This window comes from Anarhichas minor, unplaced genomic scaffold (genome assembly GCF_050575085.1).
Source record: "Anarhichas minor isolate MPS153535 unplaced genomic scaffold, ASM5057508v1 ptg000007l, whole genome shotgun sequence".
In the NCBI taxonomy this organism is placed as follows: domain Eukaryota; kingdom Metazoa; phylum Chordata; class Actinopteri; order Perciformes; family Anarhichadidae; genus Anarhichas; species Anarhichas minor.
Window position 1 is genome coordinate 12,194,295 of NW_027466453.1, and position 20,792 is coordinate 12,215,086.

General features: G+C 41.8%; 1 protein-coding gene across 1 annotated transcript; it reads right to left on the reverse strand.

The window, feature by feature from the left end:
- Positions 1 to 17,642: 17,642 nt before the first annotated feature.
- pmp22a (peripheral myelin protein 22a) lies at positions 17,643 to 20,571 on the reverse strand. The gene is made up of 5 exons (XM_076080211.1): positions 20,299 to 20,571; positions 19,432 to 19,523; positions 19,130 to 19,223; positions 18,875 to 19,015; positions 17,643 to 18,757 (listed from the first exon to the last, which is right to left on the reverse strand). The coding sequence occupies exons 2-5, from the start codon at positions 19,507 to 19,509 to the stop codon at positions 18,600 to 18,602; spliced, it is 471 nt and encodes a 156-aa protein (XP_075936326.1). The 5' UTR covers positions 19,510 to 19,523; positions 20,299 to 20,571; the 3' UTR covers positions 17,643 to 18,599.
- Between the last annotated feature and the right edge of the window lie 221 nt (positions 20,572 to 20,792).

The following is a 20,792-nucleotide window of genomic DNA, read 5'->3' on the forward strand; positions in this document are numbered from 1 at the left end:
GGTCAGGTTTCAAGCCGCTGTTAAAATGTGTTTATGTGGGTGTAAACAGGAGGTACTTTTTCCTGTTTGCGCGTTTGAGCCGTGACCTGCAGCAGAAGTAATCGAGCTCATTATGCTGCTGACGATACGATATTCACTCTGCTGCACATATTTGTTTTAACTCCAGAAGCATTTGCTAATCTGTCAATATGTCCCGACGTGTTTTAAAGGAAGGCACCTCAGGTCGTCTGTGGCTCATGAATCAAGCAACCTGTCCCATCCATCATGCAGCACAACTAACCGCAGAGCAAAAAGGTTGTGGTTCAAGCGAGATATGAATCACTCCGCTCTATTAACGAACAACCTTTATTTAACTCTCCAGCAAAACTCCCTCATTTACCTGGGGCTGCCAGAGGTGATGAAGCCAGTCTTCCCTGGTGGCAGGCTAGTAGTCGGATCACTCAGGAAGCAGCTCCCTTTGCAATTACAGGGATAGAGGAGGGGTGCTGTAATTGCTAGGCTCCCAACTGGGGAATTGCTGTTAGCGTGCATCCCTCCAGGCTGTTGTAAAGGAGGCTGCTGTTGTTCGAAGGTTGGGAAGACAAGCAAAATAAGGCACCTGGCAGCTCTGAGCATCAAGCGACTTCACACGGCTCCTTGGCAGCTACCACTGGGGAATAGAACCAGAGCTGCTGAGCACAAGAGAAAGAAAATAAAACATCATACATCAGCAGACGGTTTGGTTTAGAGAACAGATTTGGAGATTTGGATCGGGTGCTGTCACTCATGCAAGACGGGAGTTAAACATTCTTGATCTATGCTTGAAAAAATGATTGCAAGTCATTCATCCACTCTACATTTGGTCTGATTGCGGTAATCAGTTGTCCAAAATCACCCTGTTGCCATACAAGCAACAACTGAGAGAGAGCCAAGTAGAGGAGTACAAAAACATCTCAGTGACATGGTGCATGCCTCAGCCTACAGTAGTGCAGAGATACATGAAAGCCTATACCTACAAATCTAAAGGAGAAATGAAAGGGTCGATACTATCACACTTATATCTGGTCTTAAAGTCTAGACCCTGTTGAGACGATCTCATTGACATTTGTGGAGTCCTGCAGAGACATCAGTTATGTATTTTAATGCACCTTGCAGGGATTAAGTGAGTTTTTGTTCCTTTTCTTTCAATTTGCACCTTTTCACTCTCACATGAATAGAGTGAGCTCTTATACAAGGTCAGACAGCACATGGCTGCCAAAAGGGATGTTAAGTCTATTTTTCATCCGCAACAACTTGTTCTTTGAGGATATAAAGAAGATGATGAAAGTTGGAAACGGTTAAAGAACATTGACAGGAAGTACGATTCCAATGCAGTTGAAGTATCTTCATATACTGAAGGTATTTATCTTCTATCACAGTGAAAGCCTGATCAACTTCAGAGCTAACATCTCTGAAATCTACAGAGCACCCAAACCAGAAAGAAGAAAACAGGTGAATAATCATTCTTACTGTGGTTCAATTTGTTTCAGGGGTTAATAAGACAATTGCCTCCCTCTCTCGCCCTCTTTTATTCTGCATTGTCCAAACCTTTAAACCTAATCCGATAGGAAGGGTAAGCATTAATCTGAGACAGTAGACTTGGGGTTGACAGATATGTGCAGACATAGCTAATCCAAATCTAATCCGTCTTCCAAAATGGCGTCCTTGTCTTCAGTGGGAACCAACTTCATTTACTTGTAACTGCAAATACAGCATGGATGAGAATTTATGTTTAAAGATGAGGCATACGTTTTTCTAAATCGTAGATTTGTGCACAACACACCCACACCTTGGACTTGTCTCGATGTGCTGCTACATCAGGTCCTCACTGGCAGGATCCAGTGCTGTGAATGCTCGATTGCATCTGAAAACAACTTGTCACAACCCATATAACTAAACACTTCTCAACATGTTGTCCCTAAAATAATATGGCAGGTTTCTCAGGCATCTGTTCAAATGCAACAGAGCTCTGGTTTAGTACAATTCTTTTATTTTTTTCAAATCACATAGCAGTTGATTAACATAGATTTTCACTTTCGCATTAACGCTGTTACAGTTTAGCATTTGTCAGAACCTCTAACAGACTTCACATTTCAGCTGTTATCAAGTCTCTTTAACATGTTTTCATGCTGCTCATAATACTTATTTTCAGCTCCTTATGGGCTGAGACAGATGGGTCACCAGACCTCTTTTTGATCACATTTTTGATTTAGTAATTGCTTTGACTCTAATTAGCCTCCAAGCATTAGCATAGCTTTACTTTGTACTATTGCCATTTTGAAAATACCCTCATCTTGTCCTCGGAGGAATGTTGTTTACTCTGGATTCTGTTGCAGTACAAGTGTCCAGAAGACAAAACCTTTTCTTTGTCTTTAAACCATTAACCTTATGCAAAACAAGTGATCTCTCCAGTGCTCGAGAAGGGTCGGGGGGCTTCAGGCTTTTGTCCAATGAGATTAGACTTCACATATGGCACTCAACATGGCTTTTTATTTCAGCTTTAAAGCTGCTTGAATTTTTTCTTTCATCATCAAATCCAATTATTACATTTTCATATTATGCTTCATTTTGATCAGATATATAAAAAGCTTATCAGTGTATATTGTTCAGAGGACAAACACTTACTGTGATGTTGTGAAGGACTGGACGTTTCATCAACACCGGTAAAAACCTTGTGATGTAACCAGAGATTCCCCGGAGGAAACGGATGAAGGGAGAAGTGCCCTCTGACCGATACAGGCAGCTCTGTCGTTAATGTTCATTCTGTGGTCTCCCAGCGCTATTTGTTGCAGTCGCCCGCCTGCCTGGTACCACTTTGGACTCTCCATTAGGCCAGACCATGTCCTCTCCAAATCCCAGTGGCATGCCATTGTAATGACTTTATCACTCTACCTCATTCATTGAGTACCTGATCATAAAACCATTTTGCTGTGGACATGTGGACCCAAAACTTAATATCTGAACAATTCGCCTCAAAGCACATTAATAAGTAGTTTGCGTGTCTTATCTGACATACCACATTGTCTTTAAAGCTTTTTATTCCTTTAATTTGAAGCAATCGCATGGGGCTAGCAAGAGAAAATCTGCATTAGCTGCTCAGGCTCTTCCACCTGTGACCCCACCCAGCTCAGACATCTCAGAGCTTTTCCAGTCTTATCCTGCTTTCTCTGTAATGAGGTGTGTACAGCCCCCTATTCTCTGTGGACCAATGTCACCTTCATAATCCAAGATTTGGAACTTGGTGGGGGGGCGTGGGGGGGGGGGGGGGGGGGGGGGGGGGGGGGGATGGTGTTATGGGACTCTCAGCGGGATTACTGACTGGACTGACTGCATGGTCTGCCGTCTGTCTGCAACCTCCAGAGAGGCCGAGCAGGAGGATCCTGCTGGTACTAATCTGGAGTGGAAGGCAGAGCACCGTCTGAGCTGGCCTCAGGACCAGACAGTTTCATGTATCTGTGTACATATGTGCGTCACAGATAAGGATATCTTTAAAATGGTGCTTCTGACTACTGGACATGGCAGAGACAAGCCCAAATGGTATTATATTTTATCATATTTAAAGTTATGTTGCAGAACATATTTCATTCTAGCTGTTGACAGGGATAAAAAAGGGCAGAGTGGGAGATCATGACTCAAGGACTTGTTGGCTTCTAATTGAGATCTTACAGTTAAAATGAACTAGGGACAGTAATATGTGTGCCTTGAGCATCGGAGAAACACTTGACACAGAGATAATTTCAAGGCTTTCAGGGATTTAATCTGATTTGGCAATTAATTGGTTCGTTAACCTCCTGCTCCTGGGATTAAACGGAAATTAAAGCAATGCCAGAACGGAGCAGGGAATTTCCCAAGACGGCCTTTGCACCAGACTGTTTATCTTGCATCGATACAAAATGATCACTTATCTCTTCCTAGGCCTCAAGCTTGTGCCAAGCAAAAACCATGATTTCATGAATTTTAATTAATTTCTCATGATTATGAGTACCACAGTAGGAGATCAAAATCTACCAATCAACAATTGGTTGTGTCATCCTTAGCCATCAGTTGCTTAAGGATGCGTTCATGCTTGAGTCTGTTGCAATGCAATGTAATGTCATCTAGCAGCCAGTGGCCAGTCAAATGTGTGCCAGTGCGTATTCCAAGTACAGTTTGCACCATGAAGCATTATCGTGGAGATTGGGAGCCTTTTTATTGCCTCTCAATATTGCCGGCTCAGCCGTTGCCACGGTCAGAGCCGGCGGCTCGCAGCTATGATTACAGCGGCAACAGTGCAAATGACAAAAGTGCTGGAAAAGCTAACAGCGAGGGGTAAATTATCATTTGCTGCTATATGCTCTTAATATCAAATTTAGCACCTTTAAAGAGTATAAAAGATGCTGACCTTCACTACAGTGATGACAGACAGCCTGCATCCTTTGTTATGAATATTATTATTTTATTTATGGTCTAAACAAAACCCAAAGGCAGTAAATGCTGCAAAGGGTTAGATGAAAATTGTGGCATTTACTAAAATGATATAGATGCCTTCTATAAAACCACTTGTCTTTGGCTCGCTGCAACTAAATTGTGGTGATGATTCACGGAAGCAAGCTTCAAATTGATTCCCAATCAGGATTGCATTCAATCTCCGTATCACATTTTCATATCTTATATAAAGCTTGCAAGCTACTCCTGATCTGAATAAGTCCTGTCCTTGATCTCCCTCCCCTGCTGCTCCATTGCAAAGCAGCAAAACATCAAGGTCCTGGTTCGTCAAGGGCTCTATTGAGTAGAATTCCATGTGTTGCCATGGTATCAGGGGAATGCTGTCACTCATTGTCACACTGCTGAGGTGACACGCTCCTCGTTTCTTTCTCCGCTACTATATTTGCTACATGCCGATGGGTCGTCTGCATGCTACCAAATAATCTCCAATCATTGTTTTAGCCAAACAGTGGATCTGCCAAAGAATATATCCCAAGTCAAGCTTTCCTCTCACCAGAAGTCCTCCCACACTTCTTCCTCTTCCGCTCAATATCCAAGCCACTGCTGTATCATACCACATCTAGCCTCAGCAATTATCCTGTAATTCATTCAAAACCTTGCTCTCCTCTGCTTTTCCCTTTGATGACTTCCATTTTAAGTCACATTGTGAGACAACATGTTGAACCCCAAAGTTTTTTTTTTCCATTCTGTGGGTGTACACCAGCTGTGTGAAGTTATGTGGAGGACCTATTATAGAAATCTTCTCTCTTTCCTTCCATGCGGCACAATGAAGCTGCTCTGGTATAGCTGCACAACACAGCTTCTGGTACACGGCATATAGATATACTCTGTGTAGTATCGTATGTGGGTGCTGCTGGAAGGCTGTTCAAAGTATCATCTCCAGAAAATCTTTGGAGTAACAAGGTGCACAATCAAGATGCTCCCATTCGCTCTATAGGTTTCAGCCTGACGATGGGGACAGTAAGATTGTCGCAGTATGGAATTAATTTCAGCCTTTAACCACAAGAGAGTGCTTTATCTAGGTCATCCATCCCATCTATAGGGCAGGAAACTGTCTTTGTTCTGTTGTTTTCCTTCACGTGTCACCTTCCATTGAACTGTGAGTGTTAGATTTACGTCAGCAGCGGTGCTGAGGGGTGCTGAGAGCCGCTGTGCTAGTTTGAAACGGTGAGGTTTCAGACCGATCAAGGTTTGTTTCAATCAAACACCTCCAATCTTTTATACACACACTTAAAAATCTCTTCTCACCTGTCAGAGCCCGATGAGGAGTATAAACATGCTGTTACAAAGCAAGTACACCATCAAAGAGAAGAATTTAGGGTTGGCATTGGGATTCATTTTGTCAAAGTTTTGAGTCAAATAACACAAATTTCAGGTTCTGTTCAAGTAGATATTAGTCGCAGCTGAAGGGCACACTACTATACGTCCTGCATTGGTACTGAACGTTGTCATTGGGAGGTGAGGATTCTTCCAACACTAACTTAATTCCCAGGACATCTGGTTTCACACTGACATGGCTTACATTTCATGTGACTCAATGGGACTTCATTATCATTCCTTCCCTCTTCTGAACTGTCTCTCCGCTTAATTTACAGATCGGGGTGGGTGAACAGGGCTCGTGTGAGGAGTTGAAAACCGAATCCATCAAACATACAAATAAATAGACCAATAAAACTAAGCTCATTATCAGCACTATTGATCGCCATGACTTTGCATTGCATTGTTAAAGTGGAAAAGATCAAAAGGATGGAGAGGAAAAGGAAATACTAAATCTAGCACAATCCAAAGGATATTTCTGAACTTCATGTACAGAGATGTTTTATTAAGTGAGCTTCCAGACGACCACCCGCTCGATCCTCCTCTCTGATCAACTCCGTCTCTCCTGACTTGGCCGCTGCTGCAACCTTCAACAGCGCAAAGAGAGGAAAGGGAGGGGGGGGGGGGGGGGGTAATAATGTGGGTGGTGGGTGGTTCGGCTTTGTAACTCATGTCCTCATTGCTTAAGCACACACTAACACACACACACACACGCACACACGCACACACGCACACACACACTGTCTACTTGATGTCATCCCACATTTACAGTCCAGTGACATTATCCCTGCTACATCCAGTTATTAACTTCACACAGTCACTTGCTAAAGCATTTCCACCAACCAGTGACCCATGGCTCAGAGGACTGAGACTTGCTCTATATTAGGAGAGACAAGGCAGACTAATTAAATCATTCCTCCAGTAACACAGTTACTATTATCATTGTAATGCCTCTATTATATTCAGAGAATTGCCTGCATGTGGCTAATTTGTTTGACTCATTACTCATAATTATTACCATGGTTTTAGTTTCATGATTGTAAGCTATAGCTTTGACATCTATTTCCTCTACTCATTAAACAGGTTTTGTAAGTTTCATTTGCAATTTACATATTTAACTTCTGCTGCGTTCTTTGAAACACATTCTGCTTGGATGTCTTTTTGGTTTAAATGTATCCGTGAGCTCTGATGTGCATTGCAGCAGTTTGCAGAGTTTGATGTGGTCATCATGAGCACCGCCAGGTCCAAGTCTGGTGGACTTCAAAGTAGAGCTTACAGGAAGTTTAGTAAGGGTGTCGGTCATGAGTGACGGACTTGACAGTAGTGAATTGTTGTGGTGAACTGAGGACTGAGCTTTAATGCAATTCTCTCACTTTAACTTGGACTTTAATCTGTATTTCATCCCTCACTTTACATTCACAAGATTTAGGTTGTGACTGACAGAATTGGATCAAGTAGCTGAGATGAGGTTCTTCTGTAGCTCAGTTTAAAAAAAAACTACACTATTACACATTGGGGCTACTGTGGCATTGGAGATACTGCATGGAAAAAATGGTAAGACCTTGATGGGTCAGTTTGGGCTGCGTGTGTATTCTCCTCAAAGTGTTTTGTTGTGAAGACATCTTTAAGTTGAAGAAAGACTCAGTAATCTTCTTGCTCCCTCTGCTTTCTCACTGTTGCTCGTGTCAGAAAGTGAACTGACGAATGTAAACAGGGGAAAGCACAATACGGCCTGATCATGTACGATAGAAGCTGTTGCTCTTTGACCAGGACGAGCAGTTTGTAAAAACCGAGACAGAGAGGAGCATGAAGTTGAAACAGTCTGCTGAGGTTAAAGAGACACGAGGAGTTTACAGAAGTGGTGACATTTTTTATTTTATCTTGGCCTAAGCATGTATTTTATGTCTAAAGGCAAATAAAATGAAAGGTAATGTTCTCTTGTTTCACCTGGAACATCCTCTGTTTACTGTGGCCCTGTTTCAACTGCAATGTGTTAACACACTGTGCAGTACATTCTCAGTAAAACCGCTTTCCATTAGTATGATACTGACTAATCTGTTATTTTGCAAACTTTTTCTTTATGTTCTTAATTTTCTTACATTTTACCTTCAGGGTGATTTTTTTTTCGTGTTCTCCAACCAGACGAAAACAGGCGTGTGGTCTCACACATGCCTGTTTTTGCCGCAGCGCTGGGATGCAGTTCTTTTGGAGTCAGCTGTGTTTTGGCATCTATCGCATTTGGTCTGTCAGCGCTGTGTGATTGTGTTGAAGCACAGTGAGGGCTAAGGATGAGTGCATGAGTGTGTGTGTGTGTGTGTGTGTGTGTGTGTGTGTGTGTGTGTGTGTGTGTGCGTGTGTGAGTGTGTGTTGACAGGAGGGGCGTATCCACATGAATAAAAAGACCAAATTCCTCATTAATCAAAAACAAATCATGGCAAACCGCAGGATCAAAGACCTGTCAGCTTTAAAGATGGCTTCATGCCCTACGAACTTTGAAAACTCGCATTTAGCTCATCAAGAACTTAACTTCCACCCGGAGACAGCATGAGTACAGCTCAGACGAAGGTTCAGAGGCTCCTTTCAAAGGGCTTTCTCTCTCTCTTCTCCTTCCCTCTGTTCTCTCTTTCCTCTTGCAAATAATGAACAGACTAAAATAAAGCTCAATATCTGACCTACATTGTAAGAGCCTGGTCTGAAGCAATTCATCTTCGAAAAGCTTCTTAAGACAGGAAGCAAGTGCATATCACCAATTTCTTAATTTAAATTGAAGGCTGACATGGCTGCACTGCACCCGTCATCATCTTTGCTACTCACTAGTTATTCCAGCGCCTTACACAGATCCATGTCAAAGTTCAGCAACAGCCTGAGGTTCACACAGTACAATATGTCAGTTAATTTATGGGGCGTGAATTAAGAATTTGTGACATTTATTATCACGGCTAGTTGTTACATTGCGTTGTTAATTTCCTCTTCTTCTGAGCTATGATTAAATGTAAACTTAATTTGGTTAAAGATCCTTAGCGAACATGTTTTTATAACATATAAAATACAATATAAATGAAAATACTGGAATAAATCTTTGTGTCGACTTCATGTAATGTACAGTATATGTTGTTTTTACATAAGGAAGTCCAATTACCTTGTTAAAACTTCCATAAACCATGATTATGCAAATATTGTATAATTTAAAAGTTTAACAACTGGACACGAAATGTCTCCTACATCACCGAAGTCCATTCTCAGTCTTCATTTTTCCACATCACGTTGCATATCGGACCCTGATTGGCTTCCAGACAAGTTGTGATGTCACAAAATCTTGCTCATTTGTACTTGCCAGAAACGTTCCCCCTTTGACAGATTAATGTGAAAACAATGGTGTCAAACTCTGCACATTCATCGTTCTGCACTGTGAGGGTCAAACACTGAAATCAAGCAACAATAAGCAAAACACAGTTTTGAGTGAAGCCCTCTGTAGGAATTTCAACATTGCTTCGACTCATGACACATCAGTTTATCCCAAAATCAATGGGATAAACTCAGAAAGGACTGTCAGCAATTCACCTTCCAGCTTTGATAAGAGCAAAGAGCTTCAGGTGAGAACAGCTCTCCTGCATGTGTCACTATGTGTCACTATGTGTCACTATGTGTCACCATGTCACTAAGTGTCAAAATGAACTTCATGTTGCCCACAACAGACATCCTGCAACATCCTGCCTCACTGTGTTTTTCTCAGGCTGCACCAAGACCAAACAGACTTGGGTGAGCCACAGCCGGGTTGGTCAGCTCCACTCATCTTTAGCTGCGGTTGAGTATAGGACATGTGAACGCTCACAGGCTTAGCATGAGGCTGCTGTGGTCCGGACATCTGGCTGTGCAGCAGCCACACACAACTGGCCTTGGTGTATTTGATTTTTTACTTGTAAGGTCATGGTTTAGCTGACACATGCAGCAAACACGGTTTGGTAAGTTTTATGAGTCCACGTTACGCTCGTTTTCATAATAGTCACGATAAAGATAACGGTTTTTAAACAGTCTGTGTGCGAAGGAATGTGTAAGTGACTGTGTTTACCTCCAAGTGTTTATCTCAGTTGAGGGGCAGAGTTTTACGGCCAGATCAGATTTATGATGGCTGTTGTGCCCGTGGGAAATAAGGGGCAGAGGTAGGAACGTGTGACATACAGTCCTGTCCTTGCACAGTCCTATCACGCATCGAGAATCAATGGACCTTTCTAATTGAAGTGGCTTTCATCAATATGTTTTGCACTGTGCTGTTCTATAGTGTGTTGTATGCTTATATATTTCCATGTCACATTACGTATTCAAGTGCACACTTTATGATAATTTCTTTGCTTGGCAAATCTGTGTGTAACATGACCCATGAAGACGTATTAACCGCTTGCCGGTCGTTGTGCTTCACTGGGATGATGTATAGCCTTGAGGCCGTAGCAAGTCAGTACTTGGCCGCTGTGCTCCACCGTGAGCTTTACAGCGCTCAAATCTTACCCCTGGCTAACCCGGAGCTACCTCCCATGAATCCTGCTTTTTATGACCCAGACGTTTAGTGTCGACAAAACGAACATGGTGTGAACTTTGGAGCTTTTAAAAGGCTTCTTGACACCTTGACAGCCACAGATGGAAAAGTCTTATCACAGTGCACACTCATAACGCCAGTGCATGTGCCAGTGGAGCTGTAAAAACACTTGCAGCTTCTGCTATTTTTATTAATGCATGCCGGTTACAAATAACAATGGTTAATGCAGAACTTTATTGCTACCGTATATATTTTGTGGGCACTGCACAGAGAGGCAGACTTATTTTTCTTGGATGAATCAATGGAGGTTTTGCAGGTTATGCTCCTATCAATGCAGGTTGCAAAAGGGTCAAGGCTCTGACAGCCCTCAGTTTCTGCGACTAGCTGAGGAGGAACTATTACAAAATCCATCTCCAGCCAAGTTGGAGCATAATTGGATGAAAGAAAGGGATGTTAAAAGGTTGCTGTCTGTCCATGATTTAACTACCTCTACTTTTCATCATGGAGAGATGTAACTATTGCTGTTTTATGTTTTCATTTGGGACTATTATGTGTGCTTCTTGCAACATCAAAGCTTTTGTGTGCTCTTCTTAAATGCAGCCACTGGCACAAAAAGAGAAAGAAAACAGAAGACAGATGATCGTGAACAAAGCTTTGCTATCCTGGTTTGATGGAGGTGACACAAAGCTTCATGCTTGACCTCACTGGCCAATCAGCGAGCCCTGTGTGTGCAGGTTGAAAGGTTAACTAGCTCATTAGTTGATGCTCTTTTTGATATGGCTAATGATCACCATTGTTTGCCGGTGCCACTTAAAGCTTTCTAAGATATCTGAAGAATGCAGATTCTTTTAGAAGTCCTACATTTTTTGAAGAATGAGCAATCAGGCTTGTTTTTGTTGAGAATAGGAGTTTTGATCATATGCAATTCAGCCATGTCATTTTTTTTTTCTATCTCTGTATTTTGGTTGATACATGTAGAGAATTCATTTATAAGCCGTATTCCAGCCAGAGACATACTTGACAGTATCGATGTGCATGCCAGCTGTGCACAGGGTGCGCCATGGGTTTAATTAAGTGTTTTCTTGCTGAACAACGTTCAGACTTTTCTGAAACACATTCAAAGGGTTTACAGCCTGGGGCAATTTCTCTGCCTGACACCATCAATGAGGAATTGAATAGGAGGCTTTTAGAGATGTTCCAAATTAACCTGGCTCTCACTTAGCTTTCACTTTTAGGGCAAGTGATATAAAATGTGTTGTTGCAGAAAGACGCTTCTCCCGGGGGCAAAGGAGAGGTTTCCAACAAATCATTTCTCTGAAGAGCTCTGAATGAATGGTGGAGCTTACAATTCTTTAGCTTTTAATCGCTTCAATAGCAGATGATAATTGATATGTGGAATGTGAAACTAATGGAGTTACACAGTAGCCTCACAAACCGTTGTCTTGATCTTATATTTCACTTGCTCGAATGTTTGAAATTAGGCTCGTTGCCAATAATATAGTGATTGAATTATTCAGGTAATCAAATAATGTCCTTCCCCAGACGTAATAATATCATTATCTATAGATTTTGGTAGGAGAAGATATGTTACACACTTCTAATTGAAGTCAGATTGTTCTCAAGTGATTCATGATAAATCATAATGATATCATGTCAATTGCCCACACCCCTAAATCTCCCAACTCTGCCGTGGGCAGTCTGGGTAATCATTAGCGATGTGGGTCTTAGTACATCCAGACTGGTCTGGATTTGCCCAGGACAGAAGTGAAGAGCAGCTGTTTGGGGTCTTTAGTCATAGCCAACAAGACCGGAGGAGAGTTCAGACTTGGTCCAGGTCATGAGATGAGACGATGGAGTCACTGTCAATATTTGCACAACGCAAACGTTTCGGGGAACCTATTAACCCCGTCTGAACATAGCAGTCAGTACGCTGAGCTCTCTTTTCTCTTTCTCTCCCTCTGTCTTAATATTTAGGTGTCTGACCATTCTCGCTGACAGGGTTAACTATGGGGTAACAAGATTTAGACTGCTTACAGCTGGGGTTCTTTAGTGTTTACAGGTTTACGCCAGCAGCTTTAAAGAGGTTTTCTGGCCTCCGTGCTGCTTACATTGTCCAGTCTCTACCATCAACATTCTTTAAAGCCCTAATTGGGGATTTTTACTCTTACATTCTTACACTTGAATTTGCAGATAAGAAGTCATCTCTTTGCTACTTTAAATCTCTTCAAAATAAAGGCACATTTTTGGTCCATTTGAAAATATCATCGTGTTTATACAATTTAAACATAATTAAAATGCCTTTGCAGCTGTTATGCTCAGTCAGCCATTGTATCTGAATCTGTGTCTGCCACTTGAAGAGCAGATAAAAACACAGAAGCAGTTTAAACTGACCATTAACAAATTTGCAGCTGCAGCATATCAACGGCTGACCTGCGTTTTATATATATAATATATATATATATATAATATATATATATATATATATATATAGTCTCCTAGCTGTCTCTCTTGTATCAAGATATTTTGGCCTCATCTATTTTTAAATTGATGAAAAATGACAATGGCTTGATGTAAACTTAGCCTGGCTTGTAGTGATCTGGAGATGAAGAGGAAATGGGAGGAAATAGGCTGTTACATCCAATCAGAGGAAGCAGGCGATATGGAACTTTACTACTGACGAATCAGATATAGATTAGATAAGTATCCGGGCGTCTGTTTGAGCAGATAGAGTCTGAGGACTGGAAACTTCTGGACCCACCTGTGTGTTTGTGTGTACGTCTCTCGGGCACTTTGGGCAGTAGAGTGTTTGCTAAAGGTGTGACTCTAGCTTTCCTTATTACAGACTTGAGCAGCCACCAGGACTCTGATCATCAGTCACCAGAGACGGGTTTCGAGGTTGGGAAGACAAACAAAGACACCCACTACAAACAACCTACTTCTCGGCTGCTCTCAACTCCCCATCCACTCTGAAATCCACCGGGGAGATTGAGGCCACCGGCCAGGGTCAGTGAGGTTGAAATAACACAGCTACTTCAGTTTGACCCCACAATTAGGGCACGACCGCCATCCTTTATTTGATCTGCCAGCAGATATCACGTCTGCCTCTCTGGCTTATTTAGCCCACTGACAGATGAATGCCTGTAATTGGATCTTACGCATGTATGCATGTATGCATGTATGCATGTATGCATGTATCTATGTATCAATCTATTTCAGGGGTGCTCTGTACCACCGACAAATCCAGTGATGATGCAAAATAAATCACAACAGATTGTAAAAATAACTAAATTGCAATATTCACAAAATAGTTGAACTCACTTGGCATGATTACTGTGCAGCGGTTTCAGTCAATGACACTAATTGTGGTGGTGCTGTACAGAGGGATTTATCTTTGTACTGCCTCTGACTCCACAACCAGTCTCCTGGCACGTAGTAAGAGACTTTTGTTTTAGCAAAGACACAATTTCGTAGACAAAATGATCAAAAAAATGTAATATCGTCATTTTGGGGTGATTGCCTCTTCATTAATGTGTGAAGAGAGGATCATTTCTTTTACACACGGTATAATGTTTTCAAATCATTGTTGTGCCACTTTTCGGTAATCGTCCTCACGTGCCATGGATGTGCAAGCTCTCACACGCTCTCGCAAATCATCTGCATACTTTCATCTCAAACTCAAATGTGGGAAGCGTATATTTGAAGGCCATAAATGGATCAGCAGCCGTGTAACCACCGCTCCATGTTTCCCCACAGTGATGCGTCTCGGCACTGTCACACATGCTCTCTAATTTGGAGGAGCTCTGCTCAGGCCTGAAACACCAGAGAGCGGCAAGACACTCTCCGACTCACTGTTTTATAATTAAAGGAGAAATGTTTGCCTCGGTAGCCTCCTCACACCAGCATAGAAACCCTTGTTAGATTAGAAGGTCTTTGTTGGTGGCTAGTGGCCACACAGCTTTTAAATGAGTTCTGCTGAGCTCGGTGATGTCGTTTATGCCATCAAAGTACTCTAATTACTATTTTTAGAATATCTCTGGAATGCATACCCCAGTCTACCCCCTGGAAGTCCAGTGTGATGTGGCCCTCTGTGTCATTGCCACACAGGAACTGCTTTCAGGAATGCCAGAACTAACCTTTTAGACAAAAATCAAATGGGGACTTGATTGAAAGAAATTAAATAGTTTTTGATCTGTGTCCCAAATATAGGGGACAAATGTCTTAGACCCTGAGTGTGAGGTGAATGTGTGTATGTGGGACAAAAGGACAGACAGACACACAGAAATATGGAGGGAGAAACCATATTGAAGCACCAAATGTTGGGACTGCTTCCAGAATCCCTCCATGATATTTATGGAACCAGATTTAATGTGCATAAAAATAGCAGTTCAAATTATCTCTTCTTTTTTCCCCCAATGTAACCAACTCCCTTCTTACTCAACGATTGTGACTTGTATCGCTGTTGGCACTAAATTATTTACAACACACTGTTGTTAATTAGGTCTCAAGTTACAGAAGCAATGTTTTGAATCAAATATCATTCAGGTCACTCGGGATGAGTGAATATACACTGTGGCACTGTGTTTGTTTTTTTTACTTTATCTTAAACTTCACTGAAAATAGGCTATATTCTCTCATTTTAAAGTCCATACATGCAGTGATGAATTTTTTTAAACTCCTGCCTCTGTCACATCTGTGCTCAGCTCCACAGAGCGTGAGGGATGGATGATTCAGTGTTGGTGGGATTTTTTTCACACTCATAATTTAGATAGAATGCATTTATATTATGCATGAGTGTGTTTGTAAATTAGTTGTACGTGTATGCAAAGTTGTGTGCATTTGTATTCATGTGCACAAATCAGATGAGGAAAAACAACTGTTTGTTTCTCATCCCCCTGTCATCTTCATCCTGTATGTCTTCATGTCTCCCTGTGAGTTTTAGGCAGTTTTAGGCAGGAAATGGAGCTGGGAGATTCCTTCGCATGGCGGGGGTCTAAGGCGGATGCAAGTGGCAAGATTTAACGGCAGGGGTCATGGGTCAAAGGTGCCTCCAGGTTCCAAATTTGCAACTTTGCCCAGATCCTGTCCGGGCTGCCGTCAAAGTGGGCAGCCAGCCGCTCACTAATGTGTATTAGCAAGACAAAGGAAGAGGAGAGGGGCGGGCATAAGATGGGCTTTGATTTCTCCAAGATTTATGGGCGTGATGAAATCAGCTTTGAATTAACTGGGCTTGCCCATTTTCTTTATCGTTTAGCTACATCTGAAGGCTTCGGGGGTTTGTTCTGGGAGACAGACACCCTGGATAAAAAGGCAACAAATCTAAAGAGAAAGAAGAGAGGAGGGCCGAAGCTTCCTCTGAAGTCCTCACATGTCCTATTCAAGGACCCATCAGCTGGCTGCAGCCCCTTTGTATATGGTGCCTCTACGACCATTACTGCCTCAACAGATAAATTCCCAACCGTAGACTTATGGAAATGATCCTGACGCGTTCCTGGGATACCAAGAAAACACTTGACGGGCTACATGTAAATGTTCTTGGCTGTTGTTAAAAAGGTGAAATATCCTGGTCTTCATCAAGTAGTTCAACAGTGTTGATGTATGTATACAGCCACCAAAATAAGCACCCAGTGGATGGTGATGAGGGTGGCTTCCCCTCAATCCCCCATCCTGTATGTCCTGCAGTAAATACTAAGTGCCCCCCGGTGCCCCTCCCAGTGATAAATAACCCTTAAGGTTTGCAACGTTTGAAATGGAGCTGTGAGGCCACTATAGGCCTCCGGAGTTTTCCTGACATCTTCAATATGTTATCTGTATGCCCAGGGACTTTAACCAGAGCAACATTAACTGGCCTCTCTTTTGTGTCGGGACTGATGAAGACAGGAAAAGCTCTTTTGACCAACAATCCTGAGAATGTGATTTTCATCATCGATCTGCATGTTTAGCTGAATGTATGATATTCACACCGCTTAAGATGTAACACGATTATGTGTGTGCGGTTAAATCTGTTTTCCTGAATATCGCACTGCAGCCGTGCACATGAGCATACAAGTGTGTGCACAGATGGCGCTGGGTAGTATGGTACCTTGGAGTCTGGTAGGAGGCTAAAAAAAGGGTTGGTGTGTATCCTTCACGTCTGGACTCTGGAGATGATCTGATTCATGTCATGATTCATGTTCGAAGTGAGATATAACTAACATGAAACTTTAAGAGTCTCAGTGTTTCAGCAAGACACATTTAAAGATAACTTTCTGATCGGCATGTGTTTAATGATAGTAAGACAATATAAAAGAAGGAAAATGTGTGTTTTTACAGTTGAATTAAATGAATCGCTTTGGGTGTGAAATACATCTTCTTTAATTTGGGAGACACGGTTAAATGTTTCATAGCATATGACTCTAACAACCACTCACATAGTTTTGATTGTTTTTTAAAAATTCTAAAAAACTTCAAAAAAGATCTTTGGGAAAAATAAATAACGGGAGAATTGTGTTGCAGTCTCCACCTGGTGGAATTATAAGCAACGTGAGCATTCACTCACTGACTGCTGAGCTGCTTTATGTATTAATACTTTACTAAAAGGTCTGAATACTTCCTCCACCACTTAGTGAAAATAAACAGCATAGCTATACTCATCTCATGGTAATTCTTGCACTATTCAGTCACTGTGCAGCTGATGAGTAAAGAACAGATGTGCTGCAGTGTATCAGCTGTGTAAGTATATGTCCTGCATAATAAATATTGTATCGTATTGAAGTTAAACATTTAATATAGAGAAAAAACGTTATTTACTTTTCCTCACAGAGATGCTTCTGAAGTATTTTTTTATGAACCATTTAACACTTTGATGTGATGTTGTTTGCTGCTCGCAGATGATTAGCATGTTCTCAAACTGTAGCCAGATGGTGCTATTTGTAATTTCAGTGTGAGTGTTTACCGTCTGGATGAATGTATTTAAATTCAACTTTTTTATTTTATCTTATCTAAATATACTATGTGCAGGCATTTCTTCAGCGTCCATGGTTCCCTGGTGGTGTTTTGTGTGTCGCAGCTCCACCATGTGGTACAATTACGCCATTACAAGTAGCTGCGTGGAACAAGGTCAGTCACGAACACGTTTGCTCATTTGCTCATCTCAGCATACCACACAGTTAATATATCAGCTAGTATAAGTTCAGAGTAAAACCACTGAACAGGAAATATCTGGTAGAAAGGGTCACTGTGTGGTGTGAACACTAAATGTGTGTAGTTGCAACTCAGTTTATTTAACGGCTGGACCTTTCAACAGTGAGAATCATTCATTTCAAAGGGTTTATTTAGAAGAATACTGACAAAAATGCACACTGGGGTTTGTACAAAGCAAAATTAATCACAGGACATGACACACTTGCGACACAAAGTAGGCTATACATTTCAAGAATAGTAGATCAAAAGCACCATTTTTCAAACCTAGATTACAAAATGCAAAACAAAAAATGATACAAGTACAATGATAATTCAGGAAAACTTCATGAGTTTATTAAGACTTCTTATTGTTATTTTTTTAAATGTCTGTAGAGTTACTCATTTCCTTCATGAACAACACAGATATTCTAAGTAAGGCACGTGATTCAAAGCATTGGACACTCAAAATAAAAAAAAAAAAGCTTGATACTCAGGCAGATTAAGGGACATCTCTTTGGCACAGCTGCATGATTTGTGAGAGACAAAAAAAACTCTTATCACGTAAATGAGCGAGACAATGTTAACTTGACAACACTATGTACAAAAATGTATGTAAAAATGTTATAAATATGTCTAAAAACCACAGACACTATGTACATCTTTGTACTGAAGCAAGGCAGAGATTACTCGTCTTTGTTGTGTCACACATGATGGATTTGTGGAAGTCGGGTGCCAGCATGCAACAAAAAAAAAATCAATCTGTCGCCGACACATTTATAAACCCATTTTGGAGACAATCTGTCACTGCAGGAAACGTGTAGTAACACTGTTGAAATCGACAAAGCAAACAGGTGTGATAGTTTTCAGCATGTGATGGGGATGTAGTGGATATACTGAAATACAGCAAAATGAATCCCCAGCAGTGATAAATGTCTGTTTAAATGTTTAAAATTATTGGTGACAGATGTACTTTTGTTGTATCGTTGGGATGTCAGTCTATGGTCTGTGGGCAGTAGGCACAGTGCGATGTTGTTGTAAGGGGTCACCTTACTACCCCTCCTCTTTTTCTCCTCTGCTCTCTCTCTCTCTCTCATTCTTTCTTCCTCAGGACGATATAAATGAGGCCACTGATGAGACACAGAGGGAAAGCCACCCAGGCCAGCACATAGGCGTAGCCGAACTGTGTGCCGGATGCATCATCCGGACGCATCACGGTGTAGATGATCGCCCCGCACATCACAAACACACCTAGGAGAGACGAGAAGAGAGGTGAGGGGGATCTGAAAGCAAATATAGATGACCTCACTGCTCCACCCGCATCTGCTCAGGGCGTGACCCGTCGGCGTGTGATGAAGTCATACTCACTGGCCAAGATCTGGAAGATGGCGGTGAAGAAGAAGCGTCCGCCCTTGACCAGTTTGAACAGCTGAAACACGAATGCAATGAGGGAGAAGAAGCAGAAGAGCAGGGACAGGATCATGAGGGCCTGCACTGCCTGGATCCAGTCTAGAAGACAGATGGAGAGCATGCATTTAAACACATTCACAACTTTTCTATATCAAAGGCAATAAAGGCATAACTCAGTCAGTTTTTTGTTTTTTTTCAGGAATGCTGACAAACCTTCATTGCCGGCTGGCTTGCAGTGGTAGCCTCCATTAATTGTCATGCAATTGTACCATAGATCTGTGCTACTATCCCCACCTACAGACCAGGCCTGGTAAACACAACAACACAGTAACATTAAAATACACCGCAGCATCCACAGAACAGCCCGGGGGCTGTAATATCCAACACCAATAACAGCTACTAAGCATTTCAATAAAGCAGCTTTAGTCTAGCTTATTCACACCATGTTCTATTCTGCTGTTGTTCACACCCAGAATTTAAAAGCGATTTGAATAAAGTGCAACAGGACAACTTACACTGGCTGCTGTCGACACAATGAGAAGAATGAGAATGATTATGTGCAAAACAAGCACTCCGAGCAGGAAGAGCAGCATCTTTGCAAGTAGATCTAGAGTGATACATGAGACAAGAATAAGTCAATCCACAAGACGTTACCATCTCTCCAACAAAAAGAAAACGTTAGCCGTACTATGAGCTCATCTCGACGCTAGAGGGCGCTATTTCCTCACTTCTGCACCAACCGCAGTGTTTACCTCAATGTGAAAGTATCTCCTTACACTCAAACGTAGAAAGGAGGAAGGGAAAATAATTCCTTCCCGATGGGCCTAACATGGTCAATGTTGAGTTTTAAGTCAGACTGCAGTAATTAAACTAAATCGATTCTCCAGCTGATTTCACCGATTTTGAACTTTTGATCCATTTTATACAAGTCCGAATGGTTTAATTACAACTCATTGATTCAAAAGCAGCGCGTGTTTTGCATAATGAGCGGAAGAGTCTCAAGAGACGTCTCGGCGTGAGTAAGAAAGGCTGCTTCAGCACTAATCAATGCATGCTGCTGGAAAACAAACGCGAGCCATCTGCATGAGAAACATTCCAGCGTATAGTGCCGCGCCATGCGCGCGAGCCTCGAGCTTTAAACTCTCTCAGTATGAATATCTACATCTACAATGGTGATACGCACGCGAGTCAGCCAGGTAAAGCTAACACATGTCAGACAAAGTTGCTTTTTTTTTTTTTTCGCGTCACAGAAAGGAAATCCAAAGTCGATTTAAACTCCAGGGGTTGTTGTCCTGTTGTATGATTCGGAGGAGAAAAAAAAGTAAATGAAAAAAGTTCACTGACAAAAACAAAAGGAACTCCAACACATTACTCCAACTTACAAATAGGCAAAGCAAGAGGTTTGTATCCGTAAAGAAAAAGGGAGTGCTGAGAGTTGCGACAAGTATCAGCGAGGTTCTGCTTCTCTCGACGTCTTTCTCTGCAGCTACTATTCCAGATGTGGCGCACACGCCCCAGTCAGACGCTTTCTCCGCCTGAGAAATACCGCCCTGCAGGCCCTGCACGTCACCAGAGGCCCGTCCTAAAACCTTCTTCTTTTTTTCCCCCCTTATTTTTCTTCTTCCCTTCTCCCCGTGGAAGCCTGTCATCTGGATTGTTCTTAAATCCACAGGATTGTATGGGTATTCCTATGTGCAAACCGCAAAGCCTTACAAAAGCATGTAAGTGGGACTGTCTCTGCATTTATGCCATAAAGCATCCATTATTTCATTCCTTGTAATAAAACGTCATTATGACATAATCTGTCAAATTCCAACGAAGGCATGATGTGTCTGTGATTCTCAGTAATTTGATGATGTATTTATAGTGATGATTC

Excerpts from the sequence above, each read along its gene's own strand:
- pmp22a (XM_076080211.1), bottom strand. The coding sequence starts at position 19,509 with ATGCTGCTCTTCCTGCTCGGAGTGCTTGTTTTGCACATAATCATTCTC. Across the intron at positions 19,016-19,129 it reads CAAGCCAGCCGGCAATGAAG|ACTGGATCCAGGCAGTGCAG; the intron begins GTTTGTCAGCAT and ends TCTGTCTTCTAG. Across the intron at positions 18,758-18,874 it reads CATCTTCCAGATCTTGGCCA|GTGTGTTTGTGATGTGCGGG; the intron begins GTGAGTATGACT and ends CGTCTCTCCTAG.